At 45.1% G+C, this 21,191-nt stretch overlaps 1 protein-coding gene across 17 annotated transcripts in view; it reads left to right on the top strand.

Moving 5' to 3' along the window:
• The window catches only part of BIN1 (bridging integrator 1), a 100,531-nt gene that overhangs the window by 8,460 nt on the left and 70,880 nt on the right, over positions 1 to 21,191 (top strand). The window contains exon 1 of one of the 17 annotated variants that reach the window (XM_062607803.1): positions 9,507 to 9,551. The exons of the other annotated variants lie outside the window; for them this stretch is intronic. Coding sequence (XP_062463787.1) covers positions 9,510 to 9,551 — 42 coding nt within the window. The 5' untranslated portion in view covers positions 9,507 to 9,509. Of the gene's footprint in view, positions 1 to 9,506; positions 9,552 to 21,191 lie in introns of those variants that run through there. 17 annotated transcript variants of the gene reach the window in all.

The following is a 21,191-nucleotide window of genomic DNA, read 5'->3' on the forward strand; positions in this document are numbered from 1 at the left end:
TAGGGTTTTTTCCTCTTTCGTGTCTGTTCAGACTGAGCAGCCGTTGTGAAAGGCCAAGCCTAGCTGTCTGTTAATAAACTTGAGCCATTGAAAGAATGTACCCATTCTGATAATGTTTCCCTTGACATGCATACAGACAGTATGATTATTTGTTAGTATCTGCAGTCTGATTGTATTATGTATTACCAAGAAAGGTCATTCCCTATCCTGAAACAATTCCAATGTAAATATTGGGCAGTCTCAATTAACTAAAATACTTCTGGTTTGTTTCAGTAAAATTCTGTATTCCAGAAGATTTAAAAGGTTTTTCAGATATTTCAGCAGAGGTTTGGTAAGGCTGGTTTTGTACACAAGGGTGCAGGGCTGGTTTTGAACATCAAAGCTTTTATGAAAATAACCTGAAGAAATTGAAAAACCAGGTTGGCTTCCTTTGGAGAGGAAGAACAGTTATATGTGCAGAGCTGGGAGAGTTTGGAGGCTGACTGTGGTGGTGAGGGCAGGGAAAGTCAGAGGGATGATGTGAACAGCTGACTGTAGAGCTCTGTAGTGGTAAGCTACATCCAATTGCTCGTAATCTCTGATTTAACTGTGGATGGATATCAGAGTCAGTTGCTAGACTAGAACTTTCTGCCAAGCTGGAGGCTTTTGCTCTTCTTATTCCCTGACCCTTGGTGAACATAAATAATTCTGTGAGGAAGTGTGTGTTATCAGGGCTGGATGCCATTACCATGTGGTTGTGGGTATAGTAGGTGAAAAGAGCTGTGTTGTGATGCTGGATGAAGTGAATGACTTTGAGCTGGGTGTTTTTTTGTTTTTTAAGCCGTCAGTCCCAGGTCTCCAACTGAGGCCTTAATTTCTGAGAAAGCTCTTCGGGAAGCACACTGTGGTGTTTTTCCTCTCCAAAGACAATGTGGCCCGGATTCCCATCAAGTGCTCTGGCAAAGAAGTCTCTGGGCTCATTTACAGCATGAGAACTTGGCCTGTGAAGCCCAGTTCTCAAATTTGCTGTTACTCATCCTTCAGCTCTTCTGAAGTAGAAGCAGTGGGAAGGAAGAATTGCTGTTCAAAAGCTGTTTGGGAAGAACCAACAGGAGCTGATCATCTGTGTTGCTTTAAATGTCCCTGCTTCAATAAGACAAGTGGCACTGTGTAACCCAACCTGGCCATGGAGGGCACCATTCTCAAATCTTTCCCCCATGTTTGATCCCTTGTAGCTATCAACCTCTGGCTCAGGGATTCTCAACAGCTCATCCAAATGTCCCTGTTTTTTCCCTTTGCATTATGGGTTCCAGATTTGTCCTGCATTTGAGAAACTCCCATCCTTGTGGGATGTGAAACTCTACAGGAGCTTTCCTAGCTTCTTAGGGGCTCTGCATCCAGTCTGTCCCTTCTGGAGTCTCTCCTTCACATCATTCTGCCTTACAAGAGCTCCTCTGCCCCTCTCCCTCTTAGCACACACCTGCTCCTTTATCTCTTTCTCCAGCTTAGGCATGACCCCAGATGCCATTTATGTTTTGTCCTGATTGGGTTGCTTCATTTTGCATTAGGGGTTGCATAAAAATAAACGTACTTATTGCAAATGCATCAGCATTTAAAATGAGTGTTGCAGAGGAGGAGGTGGCAGAGGACTTGAGAAGGGGGATTTGTGCAAACAGCACTATTTGTGCTATCTATTCCTCTTACTAGAGTTACTGTTGGCTATAGATAGGGTTTAATTAATCTATGTTAAATGCCTACCCAAGTAATAGACATTGATGTTGCTGAAGTCCTGTTGCCTGGAATGTCACATTGATGCCAGCTGAATGAAGTGATGCCATTTGGCCTTATTAACTACAGAGCTATGATGCAGCTTACTGTCCAGCTCCACATTTGTGCCCACTTTCTCTGGTCTCTGTTTCAGTCTCTGGAAATTTACCTGCTTTCTTGGAGCTTGACATTTTCTGCTTCTTTGTTTTCAGGGTATTGATAGATATGTATTCTCTCCACTCTCTGATTTGCTGAAAAGCAGGAAATCTGGAGAGCTCAGTGATTTTTAGCTGCCTGCTTTGAATAAGAGCAAATCAAAGAAGTAAAAAAATAAAAATGCCTAAGAAGTGATGAATTAGGCATACAAGTGCATATGGCCAGGATTGCTTGGTTGCACAAGCTCACCTAACAAGTGTGCATTCCATGGTCTGTCTCTTGGACAGTTATGTGGTAGAGTGGTAGATGTGCAGCTTGTGCACCCTAGACTCGACAAACCAAGACTGAATGGTGGAGATGACCCTAATACAGCCCATTTGTCGTCTGGTGAAGCTGTGAGTTTTCAGCACCTCTGGTGTCTGGCCACCTGCTTAAGATGTCAAGGTTGAATCATTGAAAGGCTGAAAACTCTGTCTTAAGCTCTTAAGATTCTTAATCTCCCACACTTCTTGAGGTAGATGCCTGCTTCTGGCTTTGGGTTTATTCTGGTGGAAGAAGTCACCACTTCCGAATGCTTATCCCGCTGCCCTGTTTCCTGCTCTGTGCACCTGTGGCTTGAACACTTTCTGCAAGTCTCCATCCACTTGCCTGTAGATAAAATCTCCAAGTCTCCATCCACTTGCCTGTAGATAAAATCTTGTCCTTGTCACGCCAGCAGTTTGAACCGACCCAGCTACTCCCACTGGAGCAGCAATTTCACATCACACTCAAACCACATCTACCACTGAGATGTGTCATCTCCAACTGCTTATTTTCTCTTCCTTTCTTTGACCTGATGCAAGTATGGCTGAGTCAGGAGGACCATGGGGCAGTGGGCTGATGCCTGATCTGGGCCATTGGAGTCCTCTTCTCTGGAGATGTTCAAAGCCTACCTGGACACATTCCTGTGTAACCTGCTCTAGGTGACCCTGCAATGGCAGGGGATTTGAACTAGATGATCTCCAGAGGTCCCTTCCAATCCTAAGGATTCTGTGATTGGCCTCTTTCCTAGCTCAGTTTGACTAGACAGTAGCTAGTACCTGACTTCTTAATTTTACATTCAATTTCCCTTCTATTCTGACTCTCTGAAACCCCTGACTGAAGGATATGAAATAGAAAAAGAGGAAAAAATTGAAAGTGAAGTCTGAATAACATTTGCTGTGGTTTATTTTTATTCTCAGAAGCTTGGGTGGTGAAAAAAGCAGAACATTTCTATGTTCTTCTTAAAGGTAAATAAGGGGATGAAAGAGTAAAGGGTAGGAGAAGGAGATACCTGTGCTTTCTTTTTGACTGCTAAAATCCTTTGAAACAAAGGAGAAGATCAATAAATAAAACTCAATACATTTTCCTAGTAATCTTTAATAAGGCAAGGCAAGCTCATGCATTTGTAGAAGGGGGAAAAAACACAGTGAGTTAGACCTGGAGGGAAGATGATTTTGTGGGTCAGTGAGTGGATGTGACACAGATATATTTAAGGAAGCAAAAAGCAAGAAATAATTATTGGTTCAGTTTCTTGTACCCTGTTAGTTATAGCTGAGAACCAGCCCTTGAATTTATGTTAAGGTACAAGCTTAGTACATGGGCTGTACCTATTGTGCAAGGCAGGCATAATGTGAAATTAGCTAAAGAAATGAGAGAGAGATAAAAGTAACATAAAAGACTAAATCAGCTAATGTAGCTGGTTTTGCAGGTTATTGGATGGTTGAAGGATAGACAGGCATTGATGCATGCAAGGGTGTGAGCATAGCAAGATGTGACTACAGAGACCAAGCTATGACATCAGGTCAGCAAGAAGGGAAATTACTTTTCCATACTGTCACAGCACTACTCCTGCTATATTGTGACTTAATTTAGGCTTGCATGATACTAGGAGCTAAGCCGTGGGTGAAGGGGGAGGGAAAAACAACCTAAAATGTTGAAAACAGTTAAGGGGCAAAAATCTTAATATAAAAAAGTGCTGGAATGTCAGGATTTGGGTCACTGCTGTATGCACTCCAGGGGCTCCAGCCAGTTCACCAACTTAAGACTTGTTCCTCTTCTAAGAGCCTCCTGTAGGAGAGGAAGTGGTTGATTTGAACCCCTGGTTATATTTGTAAGAGAACCTTTCCGCTTGACTGATTTGCCACATGCAAAGGTAGTGCGAGATAATGCTTGCACAACATCCGGAGAACTGAGGATTTATTTGTGTGTTTTTGTAAACATACTGCAGAAGTGCCTTGAGGAAAACAGCTCTTGTATCATGGAGATGTACTATGTATTTTCCTAAACTTCCAGTATGGCTATTTACTTGTGGAAAAGTCCAGCAGTACTTCTAAAGGCTGATATTAGAAATACAGAAGGTGCATTGATTTTTCTCTTGTAGCAGTGACTACAGATTTTTAAGCTGGATCTTTTCTTCTACTCAGATACCAGTTTAGATAAAACAACTAATACTAACCTATTCACAGCTGGTATTTTGTTGCTGTGGTGTTGGGCCAGTCTCACACTTGTACTGGCCTTTTTGTTGTTGTGAGAGCAGTTTTAGAGAGGTTCATGCTACATCTTGCTCACTTGTGAAAGTGACTTGAGGGATTTTTATCTGTATTTATGTAATCATGTAACCATTTATGGTATAATAGGCATCATAGAAACATGGTGGGATGGCTCCTATGACTGGAGTGTTGGAATGGAAGGTTACAGGCTCTTTAGAAAAGACAGACCCAGCAGGCGGGGAGGGAGAGTTGCCCTTTATGTTAGGGATAGGCTGGAGAGTATGGAACTCTGTCTGGGGACAGGTGATCAGTTAACAGAGAGTTTGTGGGTCAGGGTTAAAGGGAATATAGCTATGGGAGACATTACTGTGGGGATCTGTTACAGACCGCCTGATCAAGGAGAGCCTGCGGATGAAGCACTGCATAGACAGACAGGAAAAGCCTCACACTCACAGGCCCTTGTTCTCATGGGTGACTTCAACCACCCTGACATCTGTTGGAAGGATGGTACGGCCCGGCACAAGCAATCCAGGAGGTTCCTTGATTGTGTAGAAGACAACTTCCTTCTGCAAGTAACAGAGGAGCCGACAAGGAGAGGTGCCGTGCTTGACCTCATGCTCACCAACAGGGAAGGGCTGGCTGGAAATGTGACGCTCCAGGGCAGCCTTGGATGAAGCGATCATGAGATGCTCGAATTTGAGATCCTCAGGACAGTGAGAAGAGTGTGCAGCAAGCTCACTGCCCTGGACTTCAAAAGAGCAGACTTTGGCCTCTTCAGGAACCTGCTTCAGAAGGTTGTTTGATATCCAAGGATCACCTGCTGCAAGCTCAGGAGTGTTGCATCCCAACCAAAAGGAAGTGCAGCAGGAGGGCCAGGAGACCTCCTTGGATGGATAAGGAGCTCCTGAGGGAAATTCAGTTGAAAAAAGAGGCTTGCAATAAGTGGAAGCAAGGGCAGGTGGCCTCGGAAGAATACAGGGATGTTGTCTGGGAAGCTAGGGACCAGGTTAGGAAAGCTAAGGCCCAGTTACAATTAAACTTGGCTAGAGGTATTAAAGATAACAGGAAGGGATTCTACGGGTACGTAGCAAATAAAAAACAGACTAGGGACAACGGAGACCCCTTCTGGAATCTCTCGGGAGAAGTGGCTGCACAGGATTTGGAGAAGGCTGAGGTTCTGAATGATTTCTTTGCCTCGGTCTTCACTGGCAAGGGCTCTGACTGCACCACCCAAGTCTTGGAAGGCAGACACAGGGACTGTGAGAATGAAGACCCTAGGCCCACTATAGGAGAGGATCTGGATTGAGACCATCTTAAAAACCTGAACGAGCATAAGTGCATGGGACCTGATGAAATCCATCCACGGGTTCTGAAGGAGCTGGTGAATGAAGTTGCGAAGCTACTGGCCATCATATTTGAGAAATCGTGGCAGTCAGGTGAAGTTCCTGACGACTGGAAAAGGAAATATAACCCCCATTTTCAAGAAGGGGAAAATGGAAGACACGGGGAATTACAGACCAGTCAGTCTCACCTCTGTGCCTGGCAAAATCTTGGAGCAGATTTTCCTGGAAGGCATGCTAAGGCACATGAAAATCAACAAGGTGCTTGGTGACAGCCAGCATGGCTTCACTAAGGGGAAATCCTGCCTGACCAATTTGGTGGCCTTCTATGATGGGGCTACAGAACTGATGGACAGGGGTAGAGCAGTTGATGTCATTTACCTGGACTTGCGCAAAGCGTTCAACACTGTCCCACAGAACATCCTTGTCTCTAAATTGGAGAGACATCAATTTGATGGATGGACCACTGGGTGGATAAAGAACTGGCTGGATGGCCACAAACAAAGAGTTGTGGTCAATGGCTCAATGTCCGGCTGGAGACCAGTAACGAGTGGTGTCCCTCAGGGATCGGTGTTGGGACCGGTCTTGTTCAACATCTTTGTTGCTGACATGGACAGTGGGATTGAGTGCGCCCTCAGCAAGTTTGCCGATGACACCAAGCTGTGTGGTTCGGTTGATACGCTGGAGGGAAGGAATGCCATCCAGAGGGACCCTGACAGGTTTGTGAGGTGGGCTGATGCCAACCTCATGAGGTTTAACCATGAGAAGTGCGAAGTCCTACACCTGGGTGGGAGCAATCCCAGGCACAGCTACAGGTTGGGCAGAGAAGAGATTCAGAGCAGCCCTGTGGAGAAGGACTTGGGGGTGCTGGTCGATGAGGAAAATGAACATGAGCCAGCTTCAGTGTGCTGTTGCAGCCCAGAAAGCCAACTGTATCCTGGTCTGCATCAAAAGGAGTGTGACCTGCAGGTTGAAGGAGGTGATCCTGCCCCTCTACTCTGCTCTTGTGAGACCTCACCTGGAGTATTGTGTGCAGTTCTGGTGTCCTCAACATAAAAAGGACATGGAACTGTTGGAACAAGTCCAGAGGAGGGCCACGAGGATGATCAGGGGACTGGAGCACCTCCCGTATGAAGACGGGCTGAGAAAGCTGGAGCTGTTCAGGCTGGAGAAGAGAAGGCTGCATGGAGACCTCGTAGCAGCCTTCCAGTACCTGAATGGGGCCTATAGGGATGCTGAGGAGGGACTCTTCATTAGGGACTGTAGTGATAGGACAGGGGGTAACGTGTTTAAATTTAAACAGGGGAAGTTTAGATTGGATATAAGGGGGAAATTGTTCCCTGCTAGGGTGGTGAGGCACTGGAATGGGTTGCCCAGGGAGGTTGTGAATGCTTCATCCCTGGTGGTGTTCAAGACCAGGTTGGACAAGGCCTTGGGTGATATGGTTTAGTGTGAGGTGTCCCTGCCCATGGCAGCGGGGTTGGAATTAGATGATCTTAATGTCCTTTCGAACCTTAACTATTCTATGATTCTATGAACCGCATCCTTAATGTTAGTTCTGTGATGTAACACGTCAGGCTCTCCCATCATCTGCATTTCATATAGTCTTTGTTTTTAACATAAATGGCAGGAAAAGTCAGTTGCTACTGTCAAATGAAAACGCTTTGTATTTGCTCTTGACTACCAGACTCCTGTTGGAATTCACAGTAAATCTTGGAGCTCGAACTGGCAGGCATGGCAAGGCAGAAGCCTGGCAATCTGCCCCTCTCCCAGCCCGTTCACAGACATGATAAGCTGACTGTGATTTACTGCACGTAAAGGGAAATGAGGAGTGAGACTGCAGCTGCACAGATTAATGAAATCTAACTGGTTTTCTTTCTAGGACAGATGAGAAAGCAAATTGATATCACAGTTTCTTGCGACCTTAATGTTGTGGTATTCGATAGATGCTAACAGCAGCATTCATTTTCTGCTGGTTCACATGTTTCACCAGTGTGATTTCTCCTGCAATGAGTGCCAAAGCCTCTTTTCTAGTTCCTGCTTAAAGGTATGTACTACCAGAGAGTGGTTAATGTTCAGAAAAGGTGTCTATTGTGATGGTAGAATCTGAATGGCTTCTCCTTCGGTATCCCAATGCATGACATTGACAACTGTAGCATGGTATGGATGCCAATGACCTGAGCAACTTACCAGCGAAGAAGAGAAAATGATGCTGCTAGCACTTTCCAAGCTGATCTTCTATGCAGGGATAAATGATTCATCCAAGGTCGCTCTTAAATTGGGTGAGAAGACACCCAGTGTGGCTGGGGGAGGGAGCACTTTGATTCAGGACTGCAGTTGCTATCCAGCCAGGTATTGCTGGGTATGTCAGGAAGCTCTTTCCAATAACAGTGCCCTTTCTGCAGAGCTCATGTCCTGTTCTGGGGAGCTGACTCCATAAATGGACTGTTTGGAGGCTCTGGAGTGTAATATTCCCAGTTACATTACCTGCAGGGTCACTGTGTCCTCTATTGCAGCTTGCAGCCAGAATGGCTTTGCCCTGTCATAGTTATATGCTTAAGAGCATTACTTTGATTATCCAGGAGGGCAGATTAATGGGAGTTGATGGATAGCTGGAGAAAGGGAGAGATGCTCAGGAGGTGAACTGGAGTTGGCAGACTTGTTACGCAGAACAGTGGAGTCTTCTTGTAAAAAAGGTAAGCCAAAGAAACAGTTTTGGAGTAACTGTCGTGGTTTAAACCCAGCCAGACAGCTCATTCACTCACTCCCTCCCTTCTTGCCCTCCCCCTACTCCTGGAGGGATGGAGAGGAGACTTGAAAAGAATGTAACTCCCATGGGTTGAGATAAGAACAGTTTAGTAACTAAGGTATAGCACAAATCACTACTGCTACCACCAATAATAACAATGATAAAGGAAATAACAAGGGAAGAGAATACAACACCTCACCACAAGCCGACTGATAACTCGCCCCCCCAGCCCGACCAAGCACCAACCCATACCTCCTCCAACCTTGCAGTCTCTAACCCTTCTGGGTAACTCTGTTACATCCTGGGCATGATGTGCTGTGGTATGGAATACCTTCTTGGTCAGTTTGGGCCAGGTGTCCTGTCTCTGCTTCCTCCTGGCTTCCCCTCCTCCCTGGCAGAGCATGAGGATCAGAGAAGTCCTTGGTCAGACCAAACATTTGAGCGTTATCAGATCTGTTCCCAGGCCAAAAGTCAAAACACAGCACTGCACCAGCTACCAAGGAGGAGAAAAATGACTGCTACTGCTGAACCCAGGACACTGTCCTGCCTTGAAGAGCTTGAGGAGGCAAATAGCAAGGTGCTTGCATGGGAAGTTTGGTTACTAAAATTGTCACTAGTGAGTTGTGTTGGTGTTTGAGGTTCTCAGTAAAGTCTTACAGAATTAAATGTGGAAAAAATAAAAGGTCCTTCTGACCCTCTGGATCTTGGCAGCTAAATTGGAATTGCTCTAAAACCTCTGTGCTTTCTAGGTCTATCCCTCTCCCACGGTGTAAGAGGAGCAGAGTTCTACCTAGTGGGACACTGTGATCACAAATGGGAGGCAGTTATATGTTGCACAGCAGTTTAATCTGTGTACCAAGCGTGAATGGACAGCTTGGTGAAGAGTTGTGTATCTCTCTGTGGTGAGCAGAGGAGGCTGTGTAGTGGAAGGGAATGAAGGGATGATCTGGCATCAGAAACCTTTTGATGTTCCGTGGCTGAAAACAGCAGTGTGTTGGGAGCTGTTTGATGGGGAAGGGAATGGAAGTGTTCTCCTGGTCGCAGGAGAAGGTCTGATTGTGTAGAAGGAACAAATGTGGTTTAGGGAGCTGAACAGGAGCAAGGGCTGGAGTGGGGCCTCCAGAGGAGGAAATGAAACCTTCTGCTGGGGAAGTGACACTTGTGCCAGTTCTTCACTAAAGTGCTACTTAAGAAGAATAAGGAAGAAAGAAGTTGCCAAAGAAATCCTTAGGGAGTGATGGCCTGCCTTGTCTTTCTGGAGCATGTGTTTTTTATGGCCCAAGTCCTGCCCTTAGTAGGCTGTTACCACTACTGTGGACCTTGGCAGGGCTGCGTGTGCAGTGCCAACCATGTCTGTCCTTAAAGCCCAGGAGACACAGATATGGGTGCCCCCTGCTCCAGCAAAGTAACAGTAACACAAGTTGGTTTCCTGGGTGAGTTAAGGTTTCACCATCGTGAATGGGGCTGTGAATGAAAACTGGCATGGGACAGTGGAGTGGAAAGCTTGCAAATAAAGCCCTTCTTGGGAGTGGGCAGTACCTGCCTGCCAGCCTCTGGTGACAGGCAGTGGGAGGCAGGGGGACAGCTGGTGATTCTGTTGAGGGAGGCACTCTGCAACACATTCTTCAAGCCTGTAATGGCATGGGTCTGAAGCCAGTCATGCTGTAGATGTGAAAGGGCGTTAAAAGCATCAATGGATATTTTTAGTCAGAATAAATAGGAGCAAGGGTTGAAAGGGCCAGAAAAAAAATTAGCTATTCTTGTTTTTCAGACTCATGATGCTGAGGAACCAGGTGTCCTCTTCAAGGGATGACTAATTCCTTGTTTCACGGAGTGCAGAACAGAAAGCAAAGACCTTTTTTATTTTTTTTTTATTTTTTTTTTCCCTCTTCTGAGCCCTCCCTCACCCCATCAGATGAAACAAATACTTGTTTTTTGGGAGTGAATTTGTCATGCTCGGAGTCTGCTGCCTTTGGTTTCCTTCTCTGTTTGCCCCTTGAGCTCTTAGTGGGTCTGTGGCACTAAGACATGACTCTTTTCATGTAAACCTCAGCTCCCTTGCACATTGTAAAATCTAAGACTTGACTAATGTCTCTTTCTCTTACTTAAAAAAAAAAAAAGTTGGGGTGTGTGTGGGGAAGCCCTCTTCAGGCTGAATGCATTGTTCAGTTGCTCTGGTTTGTTATTGTAGGGTTGCTTATCAGAGCTGGACTGAGAGTATTTATCTAAGCCCTTCCTGTTCCCACCCTGTCCCCCCAGATAAGATCATTTCTGTGGTGAAGCAGCCAAGGAGGATATGGGGAGGGAAAACGTGGGGTCTGAAAGTTATGTAGACTCGCATGGCATGTTTAAGCGCTCACCCATAGAGGGTTTCTGCATGATGAAGATTAAAAATTGGAAAAGTGTGTGTGTGGCAAGAGAACAAATTATTCCTTCTTTTTTTTTTTTCTGCCTGATATCACCTTCCTTAATTTTCTGACTGTATCTTTCTGACAATATTTTTAATCATAAAATATTGTCCCCAGTGATAAAGGTGACTCTTCTACTAACCCCATGCGTATATACCAACCTGGATAGATTTTTAGTGTAGTATCTTGAAGCGGTCGCCAGGATATGCAGGGATGTTAAAAAAGCAGCTGGAAACTTGAGGAAGATGTATGAAAACAGAATCTGTTTTCATGGTGACAGACAGAGAAATGAAAATTCATGTATAATGCTTTCTGGTGCTTTTTCCATCTGGCTTAAATGCTTTTTTACTAAAATCTGTTGATCTGCTTTCTGTTTGTTGCTGTCAGTCTCTAGGTTTTCTAGCTGTCAGTCGTAGCTTGGATTGATGTTTATTTTTTTTTTTCCATTTATGTCAAGAAAAAATGGTGTAAGTTGGGATATCTTCTGCTGAAGTGAGTTGTGGCTGCTTTGGGGAGTCTTGCAAGGAGGGAGAAGAGGAGGAGGATGTGATGTGAGGTCAGTCAGTTCCCCTCTCCTTGTGCTTTGTCCATGAGGCATGCTGGACCAATGCAACTAACTTCTTTGGGCTTCAGGACTAGTTTTAGCTAGTAACACACGGATGACAAAACAAGAGAGAAGCTTGGTGGAACTGTTGCATATTTACCTGTGTTAGTATACCTTAAATAGCTATGCGTCCTGGATGCTTCAGTCCTGTCTCAAGCAGTAAATCTCTTTCCGCGAATTACCACACGGGAATGTTCTTTTTGACCTTTAGACTGGCTTTTGCTGTGTAGTTGGTGTCCTTGCTTTTTGGAAGGAAAAGACCCTGTGTGGCTGAGACTCAGTCTATGCAAAACTGACTCAGGGCTGCAAAAGAAAACAGTTTTTCATCCTGCCTTTACTATCAGTCAGTTGAAACCTGGAAGGCTGAAAGAGAGCCAGAAACACAATCAACATCTTTGTCTCCTCCAGCAATAGCTGGGCTTGCCTATGTGTCAGAAATCTTATCTTGCACGTGTGTACTGATAACACAATAGTTTCTGCAGTGGTAAAGAACAATATTCAGGAGCTGTGAAATCATGCACTTGATTTTATCATGCCTCCTTAGGGCCTATGTGAGAATCCTAGCCCCACTACAATAGAAATAAAACGTAATGATATAGAAAGGCATAATGATTTGTACAAAACCAGCAGGGCTTCTGTGAGAAAGGCCAAGTTTTCAGTGCAGCTTTCCCTGGGTTTGAAGGGAACTGCAACAGTTTTTCTATCCCTTCTGTAATAAAGGTTAATGTTTTGTATTACCATGTAATTTAGGGCTGCTTCATACCACTACTGCAGACTCCTTGTATAGCTATAGGCAAGTTACTTGTTCTCTAAAGATCTCATTCTGACATCTGCAAATGAGAAAGAGGAAGTGATTCTGTGTTGGGGTGAAAAAAATCTTTGAATGCATGCATACGTGCAACAAGCCATAACACATGCCCTGGTCTCCTCCTCGCAGTGCTGTTATAATAAGGATAAGACTGCCCTGTTCTCCGCAGCAGAAATTTATTAGACTTGTGTTGTCTGCGGTGGTGAAGATTGGCAGAGACAGACTGCCTGCTTTCAGCAAGTGTCTTTGGCTTATTTATGTCCCTGCTCTGGAGTCTGAGATGAGACAGTGTTTTGTTTTGTGCTTGCAGGGCACTAAGGCAATACCAGTGCTTTTGTGTGGTGCACTTGTTCCTTTTGATACAGAAGAACGTTCTGTGTTTCTTTCAGAAGATGTCCCAGCATTTCATGCACACTGGCTGGTGCGCTTGGAAAATAACTATAGCTGGATATTTGTGCTTTACGAGATACTGGTGATCAGCTCCGATTCTGCATATGTTTCTCTCCTTTCATCTGCTTATCAAAGTACCTAACTTCTTGACAGCATCAACTGCACATTATTGAAGTGCCTCCTTCAATCACATTTTCCTTTCAATCCCACAGTATAATCTCCAGCCATCACTGTAGGTGGCAGGAAGCCAAGAACTTAATGGCCTGGATACCCTCATCGGACAGATACCGAGAAGGGCTTTCCCCAGTGAGATCCAGGGGAAGCCCTAGAAGCCTGGTCATGTCACTGTGCTCTCAGCTTTGTTTTGTTGTAGGAGAAGGTGTCCCTGCTTTGACTGTATTTTCCTTCTCCTGGAAAAACTTGAACTGTCACATGAAACAACTCACTCTTCAGGTTTCCTGTCCTCTAATTCTAGACAGTCCAAAACACAGGCAACTTTTCCTCTTCCAAGCTAAGGGTTCCTTATCAGAATCTGTGTTGTTTCACAGCAAGCTCTTCAGTTGTTCTAGATCCTTCTTGCTGTAATTTTTCTTTCCCTTCCCATCATCTTTAACCTTTGCCCATGGCAGCTGTGCAATCAGACCAGAATCCAAATGAAGTTCCCTCTTTGATCCTAGCCCGCATTTAATAATAGGGCAGTGGTTGTTGCTGAGGAAATAACATATCAAGGTGCACTGGCTCTTCTCTCATCTATTTAGGTGTTAGTATGTACAAATATGTTATTGTCTGGCTCTGGAGTGGTTGTGTGAAATTAGGGACCCTGGATACTCAAGAGTACATTTCCTGCTCAGTAAAACCTGTTACTCTTGGTACTATACCTAAATGGAAGGCATGTGGCATATATGTCAGTGAGTTCATGATACCTACAAAATCTCAGAATCAAGAGTTTTGCTTTCCCGTAAGTTTTCCTGGGAGCCTTTGATGCATTCTTCTACATGATCCAACCAGGTTTGGCTGCTCCAGTGGTGGATGTTATTTATGTGGAGTGGCTAGATGTAAGCTGGGCACCCAGAAGTGTTTTTGAGTTTTGACATTACAGATTTATCGCTGTAATTTTGGGTCGTACTGTATGTTGCTTTGAACAGGAGATTCACATTTTTTTTAACAATTGAATCTCAGTGAAAATTTGAAGCGTTATAGAAAGCATGCAGAACCTGTGGTTTGGAAATGACTCTTGGTGAGTGAAGCCAAAGTTTTCAGTAAACAAATTGATTCCTAAAATGCTTTGAATTTGAATGAGTTTGTGTGAAAATGTGGTTGACTTATCTGCACCTCCCTTGTATAATGAAGACTTAAAAAAAAAAATTGAAATGTCAAGACTGGAATCTACCAGCTTATCTTGAAATAGAAAAAGGCTTGGCTGTGATTCTCCCTCTTTAGAAATGGAAGCAAATTTTTAGTTCTGTTGAAATACTAGTTTGGCAAGTCTAAACCTTGGTGGTTTCCAGGGACTTCACAGATAGAGGCAGAACACATTCTGTTCAAACCTGCCCAGCCACTGAATCTCGTCCTTTGGCCAAAGATCCACCCTCATGGTAGGTCCTATGACTTAGTGAAAACAGTGGTCCAATACTTTGTAAGAGGGCATAAGGAGGCACTTCTGCTGGGAAAATCAGTTCCACCCCTTGTGAGCCAGGCTGGGACATTAGAAGCCATTGGTTACTTTTAACCTGATCTGTATTGCTATTTTTAATTGAGCTTAATTTCTCGATCTTGATCAGCATATGGCCTCTCAAGTTCTTAGGTTAGCACAAGGGCAGACAGTGATGTAGAGGCAGGAGAGAGAGTGGGAAATGAGACTTCTTCAGTTGCCTTGATGAGAAAGCTTTTAGGTATTCATGAAACTGTGGCCTCTCCAAAGACTGCTCTGTGCTTTGAGGAATTCACCAGTCCAGGGTAAATTTTCTTTTCATCCCCAAGCAGGATAGTTCTGTTCTGGAAATGAAGGTGGAGGAAATGCTCTATCCATCTGTGTTAGAGAATGTACTTTGAAGGAAGGTCCTGTTGTTTTGCATGAGATGAATTAAAACAAGCTTTCACCCTGGAAACTGACCATCGGATCTCTCACTGGGAAGTGATTAGGTGGCAGTACTTTAAATGCTTTGCATATGTAAGCTGTCTACAGAAGATTGCTTTTACATCTCATAGCTAGTGCCTGATGGATTTTAGGATGGTACCCTTCTTAAGGACCCACATCCGTTTGACATGGAACTCCCCTCAGTGCAAGCCAGAAGTGCACAGAAGGTAGGAGCAGCCCAGCCTATTCTTTCTTGCCCCATCCTGTTTTCTAGCACTGCTGGAATGGATCACTGTTGATTCTGTTGCGGCCGTGCTGAAAGCCACCTGGGGACAAAGGCTCCTTTTGTTGGGAGCTGCAGCCAGGCGAATGGACGTGCTGCTCAGCACTTGCCTCCTGCTGGGGTATCACGCAGTGATTTTGCTGCTTCCTGGAGTGTGTCCCCCTCAGCTTAGTTCTGCTACACTGACCAGGGAGCTTTTCCCATTGTCATATTCTGGGAAAGGGAGGAGAAAGAAGGTGTAAATAAAGTGATAGTTGAGGTTTGCACAAGAGGAAGCTAAATATTAGATGAACACGACCCTTTATAACCAGGTGCAGATAACAAACAGTAAATCAATAGGAACAACTAGACCTTGTCCCCTATTCTATCTTCACTCTTAAAAATACTTGATGCAACTAAATCTCAGTTGTGTGGTTTGTGGTTTTGTTTACTTCCCATTGTTCAGGCAGTACTAGCATTTAATACTTTCTAAGGTCTGCAAGCTGCACGTCACTAATACTTAAGTGCAGTGGTTACTGGGAAGAGGATTTGGAAGAGCAGACCAGGATGGGGACACCCACCTGGTATAAGAAGTTCTCCCTTCTCAGCTTTCTGTTCCCATGGTGGGAGCACTCCAGTTCCTGTCTTTGCTTGGCTACAGTCACAGAGCTGTTTAAGGAGTGGGAAACAAAACCTGTGGAAAGATAGGATCCAGCAGGAAGCTATTACTATGTTTCCATGACTGGTGGGAAGGCAGAACATGTTTTCTGTCAATGAGATTTGAAAAGCTCATGCTTAATCTTTGAAACGCTGTCTTCCATGCCCAGCAGCTATCTGCAGCATCATCCAGCCTGGTAGGGAATTAGCTGCTGCAGCAACTGTTGATGGCAGCCTTAATGTCTACACCCCTTTCTCACAGGTGATAGAAGTATTTAGGTGATGGTACTTGTCTCATGGGAATAAAGGCACAGAGCAATGTGCATGTGCCCTGTTCATTTTCCTGAGCTATTAGTGTGGATAGCAGCAGCCATGGAACACTTGCTGGTTGCTGTCATGACTCATTTTTATTAAAAACATGCCAAGCCAAAATTAGCATGTAGTTGCTGCACAGGAGGCTGATGTGACTGTACTGGGAAGACATCTCTGTGGTTTAGCACGTCATGCTGACACCCTCTGTACCGAGCAGGGAGGTACGTCTTCACCTGCTTTGCAACGATGACCAATTAGAGCAGGGCTTCAAATCTTTTCTTGATCCATAAGGCCTTGATTTTCTTTTCCAGGGTTTTGGCATTCTCTGTAAATGCCAAATATACAGCTTGCTTTCCTTAGTTTCGAGAGCCTTTAAGTCTGCAGAACACATGCTGAAAATCATGCAATGTTCTCTCATGTTATTACCAGATCCGTAAATTCAACAGAGTATCTTTTGGTCTTGCTGTCTGTTTAACTCCCTGTGCTGTTTACATTTTGAGATTCTAAGCAAATAGTAATGCGTAGGCAGGCACGTATAGTACTTCCATGGGTCCTTCAGTTGTCCTCAGCCTGCTTCTCTGAGCAAAGAGTTTTCAACTTCCCCCTTTTGAAATGGAATTTAATTTAAAAGCTGAAGTCTGTATGGTGCTGACTCTGTGTGTCTCCACTTAAGCTCTCTTCCCCCTCTACTTGCTGCCTGGATCTTGAGATCAGCTCTCTCTGCACAAAACTAATTCACATAGGTTGGCTGGTAGGTATGAACTTTTCCTTCCCTTCACCCTCCTAATCTCTCACCTCCCTTTGTTCCAGGTGGCCTGTCACTCAGTGACTCAGTGGAAGCAGTACTTACCTCCCTTTCATTAATGTTATGGGCAACTCTTGGAATGTTACCAGGCTGGGAGCAGCAGCACTTGAGGGTTCTGTAGCACATACAGTATCTGGTTACTCATTGTGCAGGAGGATCTCAGGCAGCCTTTCTTTCCATTCCTGCCTGCACTGACAATGTTTTTTTTCCTCCAAGATATTTCTCCCCTCCTTTCCCCTAAATACTTCTCTCCCAGTTCAGCTAAAAAGGAAGGAGAGAACAATGGAAGTGTTGGCTTTGCTGTCTTCTCATTGGCAGGAGGTTTTGGGATATAGGGCTGGGCATGGCTTGAACTCTTGGCAACAATAGCTCTGCCGAATAGCCTGATCTACTGACAAAGGTGCCTGCCTCAGAGGTGCCATCCTGATGGGTGTTGAGCTGGCCAGGGATCGAGTGAAGGCAGACACAGAGCAGGCGTGAGGAGGATGCATGGGAGAACAGCTCTGCTCTTGGCCTCCTTAAACTTCGCCATTTGGTATGGCCTCCTTAGTCAAGGCATAAAGCTCGCAGTGATGTTGTGTGTCACTCAAGTGAACTTGCTTTTCTATGCTTTTCAAATTTCTATCTACAGGAAAATTCTGGAGTGTCTCAAGTTAGCAATGGAGCAAATTCACTGCAAGGAATTGAGCAAGTGGAAGAGGTCTTTGTTGTGTTTCATGTATGGGACAAGGGATGACAAAGTGCTTGCACATAAAAATCTGGAATAAAACCACTTAAAATGCTGAGTTTATAGTAAAGATTCAAACCTGGTACTCCTTGTTCCAGAGGCAGAAGCTTTTCAAAAAGCTGTCTGGGAGACTGATGATTACCCGAAGTTGTACATGGCTGTCTGGAGACAGTTAACGTTTAAATGAGGCAAGTTTTGAAATAGATAACTTGCCCTATTAGTTGTAACAAAGTGTTTAAATGCATCCTGTTGGATAAAAGCACAAAAGCTTGTCTGTTCCTTTTTTTCCATTTGGCTTTCACGTTAAACTTTGTGGTGATGACTGTGCAGTAGAGTGAGTTGAATGGAGTGCTGGCATTTAAGTGCTTCTCTGGTGAATCTACCTCAAGGTCACAGCTTGGTGCTTTTGTCACTGTGGTGGTGAACTGGCTTTTCTTTTGTGCTACAGAAGATGGGCTGGTCTCAGAGCACAGCCTGGCTGCTTAGTGGGCACGGTTGTAACATATCAGATGTGAGATAAAAAGTATACTGCGCTAAGTTTGCTCTTGTTCCAAGGCATGCAGTCAGTCTTTGTGTTTTCCCTACATTGCCATCATGTCTTGCAGCAGCACTGCACAGCAAGCATTGAACAGAAAAGGAGTCTGGCCACCTTCCTCTTCGGGCTAACTCCCTGCAAGGCTTTGTGAGTGGCTGGGATGTGAGTGTTCATATTGATGCAGAAAGAGTCTGGGATTAGGGATGTATTAGCAGGTTCCTTGGTCTGACTTCTAAAGTAGATTGCATAAATACATTACGTACTATGTCATCCAATATAATGCAAGGTGTTTATTGCATTTGAATTTTAAACCTAAGATGTTGTGAATGCTCTTGGATATGGGGAGGACTTCTCTGATTCAAGCACTCTTTCTGTGCTTGAGAGTTTTGAGTGATGGTATGGGGTTCAGCAAGGCAAAGAGCCAGGTGCTGCATTTGGGTTACAACAGCCCGATGCAACACAATGGGCTTGGGGGAGAGTGGCTGGATAGCTGCTCAGTGGAAAAGGACGTGGGGGTGCTGTTTGATGGTTGTTCAACATGAGTCAGCTTGTGCCGAGGTGGCTAAGGCAGTCAACAGCACCTTGGTCTGTATCAGAAATAGCATGCCTAGCAGTGCCAGGGAGGTGATCATCCCCCTGTACTTGGCACTGGTGAGGCTGCACCTAGAATCCTGTGGTCAGTTCTGGGCCCCTCACTACAAGGAAGGCATTGAGGTGCTGGAGTGTGTCCAGAGAAGGACAACAAAGCTGGTGAAGGGTCTGCAGCGCAAGTCTGATGAGGAGCACCTGAGGGAACTGGGATTGTTTAGTCTGGAGAAAAGAAAGCTCAAGAGAGGGGTTACTGCTCACTACAACTACCTGAAAGGAGGTTGTAGTGAGGTGGGGTCAGTCTCTTCTCCCAAGTAACAAGTGATAGGAAAAGAGGTAACTGCCTCAATCTGCGCCAAAGGGAGACTTAGACTGGATATTAGGAAATATTTCTTCACAGAGAGGGTGATCAGGTATTGGAACAGGCTGCCCAGGGAAGTGATGGAATCAAGAAGGGCTCAAAAACTGTGTAGATGAGGCCCTCAGTGATATATTTTAGTGGTACACTTGGCAGTCCTGGGGTAATGCTTGGACTTTATGATTTTAAAGGTCTTTTCCAACCTAGTTGAATTTATGATTCTGTGTGTTAGGGCTGGCAGTTCCTGTGGTCTATGGCCTTGGCAGGAAGCATGCTCATACACCAGCTTTCAGGTAGTGTAACAAGTCAGTTCATCTGCAGTGAGATGGCTTTGTAGCAGCTGTGGGCCAGATCAGGTATAGTGATACTGGTGTCAAAGACAGATTTAGTCACTGAAGATAAAGATATCTTTCTGGTGGTGCTCTCAAAGCCTGTGTTGACTAACAGAGGGGACTTATCACAGCTGTGCAGATGGTGATAAAACCAAGGGTGGGCAACAGCAAATGGGCCTTAACTCTGCTAAAGAGCAGTGATGTGGTTGGAGTCTCCCTGCGATCCAGAGACTTAGCTTGAATTTTACCTGGACTTGCTTTTGGCTGCCTCCTGATGACCAAACAAGCTCTTGGGCAAGAGGAAATAAAGCATGCTTTTAACAAAATGCTGAAAATTCCCCCAGAGAGCCAGCAAAAAGGATTTTGTTGTTGAAGTTTTTGGTGGAAGAGAAGGCAAATCTTTCTTCTTAGTTCTGTGGTGAACCCAGAGGTGGTCCTGAACTTCCTTTGCAGCTGAAGCTACTAGTTACACCAGACTTTCTTCTGGAGGGCAAGTTCCTTTCTGACTCCTGGATTGCTTTCAGTTGTGTACTTGCAGGTTGCAAGTTGCTAAGGATTGCTCCAACATGAGGACTTAGTGTTTACAATACTAATAAGGAGCTGAATCTCCCTAATAAATGAAATCTATGCTACATAGTATGTGTTGCAACACAGACACTCTGCTTTCTCTTACCTGCTTCTGTGATTGTGGCTGGCCTTCATGCCACAGGTAGATAGGGACAGCAGAGTTTGCTCCCCTTGTAGGAGTGGGCTAAGGTTCTGACTAGAATACCTTTATTTCGTCTTCATTTCAAGCTTTCTGTAAAAAACACAACTGGTACAGTCAAAGGAATAAAATCAGAGCCACCCTGCAAAGACCAGTTTGTATAGAATCATAGAATCATAGCATAGTTAGGGTTGGAAAGGTTAAGATCATCTAGTTCCAACTCCCCTGCCATGGGCAGGGACACCTCATGCTAAATCATATCACCCAAGGCCTCGTCCAGCCTGGTCTTGAACAATGCCAGGGATGGAGCATTCACAGCCTCCCTGGGCAACCTATTCCAGTGCCTCACCACCCTAACAGGAAAGAATTTCCTTCTTATATCCAGCCTAAACTTCCCCTGTTTAAGTTTGAACCCATTACCCCTTGTCCTGTCACTACAGTCCCTAATGAAGAGTCCCTCCTCAGCATCCCTATAGGCCCCCTTCAGATACTGGAAGGCTGCTATGAGGTCTCCATGCAGCCTTCTCTTCTCCAGGCTGAACAGCCCCAACTTTTTCAGCCCATCTTCATACGGGAGGTGCTCCAGTCCCCTGATCATCCTCGTGGCCCTCCTCTGGACTTGTTCCAACAGTTCCATGTCCTTTTTATGTTGAGGACACCAGAACTGCACACAATACTCCAGGTGAGGTCTCAGAAGAGCAGAGTAGAGGGGCAGGATCACCTCCTTCAACCTGCTGGTCATGCTCCTTTTGATGCAGCCCAGGATACGGTTGGATTTCTGGGCTGCAACAGCACACTGAAGCTGGCTCATGTTCATTTTCCTCATCGACCAGCACCCCCAAGTCCTTCTCCACAGGGCTGCTCAATCACTTCTCTGCCCAACCTGTAGCTGTGCCTGGGGTTGCTCCCACCCAGGTGTAGGACCTTGCACTTGTCATGGTTGAAATTCATGAGATTGGCATCAGCCCACCTCACAAGCGTGTCAAGGTTCCTCTGGATGGCATTCCTTCCCTCCAGTGTATCAACTGAACCGCACAGCTTGGTGTCATAGGCAAACTTGCTGAGGGCGCACTCAATCCCACTGTCCATGTCAGCGACGAAGATGTTGAACAAGACCGGTC

Source organism: Pezoporus occidentalis, unplaced genomic scaffold (assembly GCF_034315485.1).
Source record: "Pezoporus occidentalis ecotype Australia unplaced genomic scaffold, CSIRO_AGI_Poc_V1 ctg126, whole genome shotgun sequence".
Taxonomy (NCBI): domain Eukaryota; kingdom Metazoa; phylum Chordata; class Aves; order Psittaciformes; family Psittacidae; genus Pezoporus; species Pezoporus occidentalis.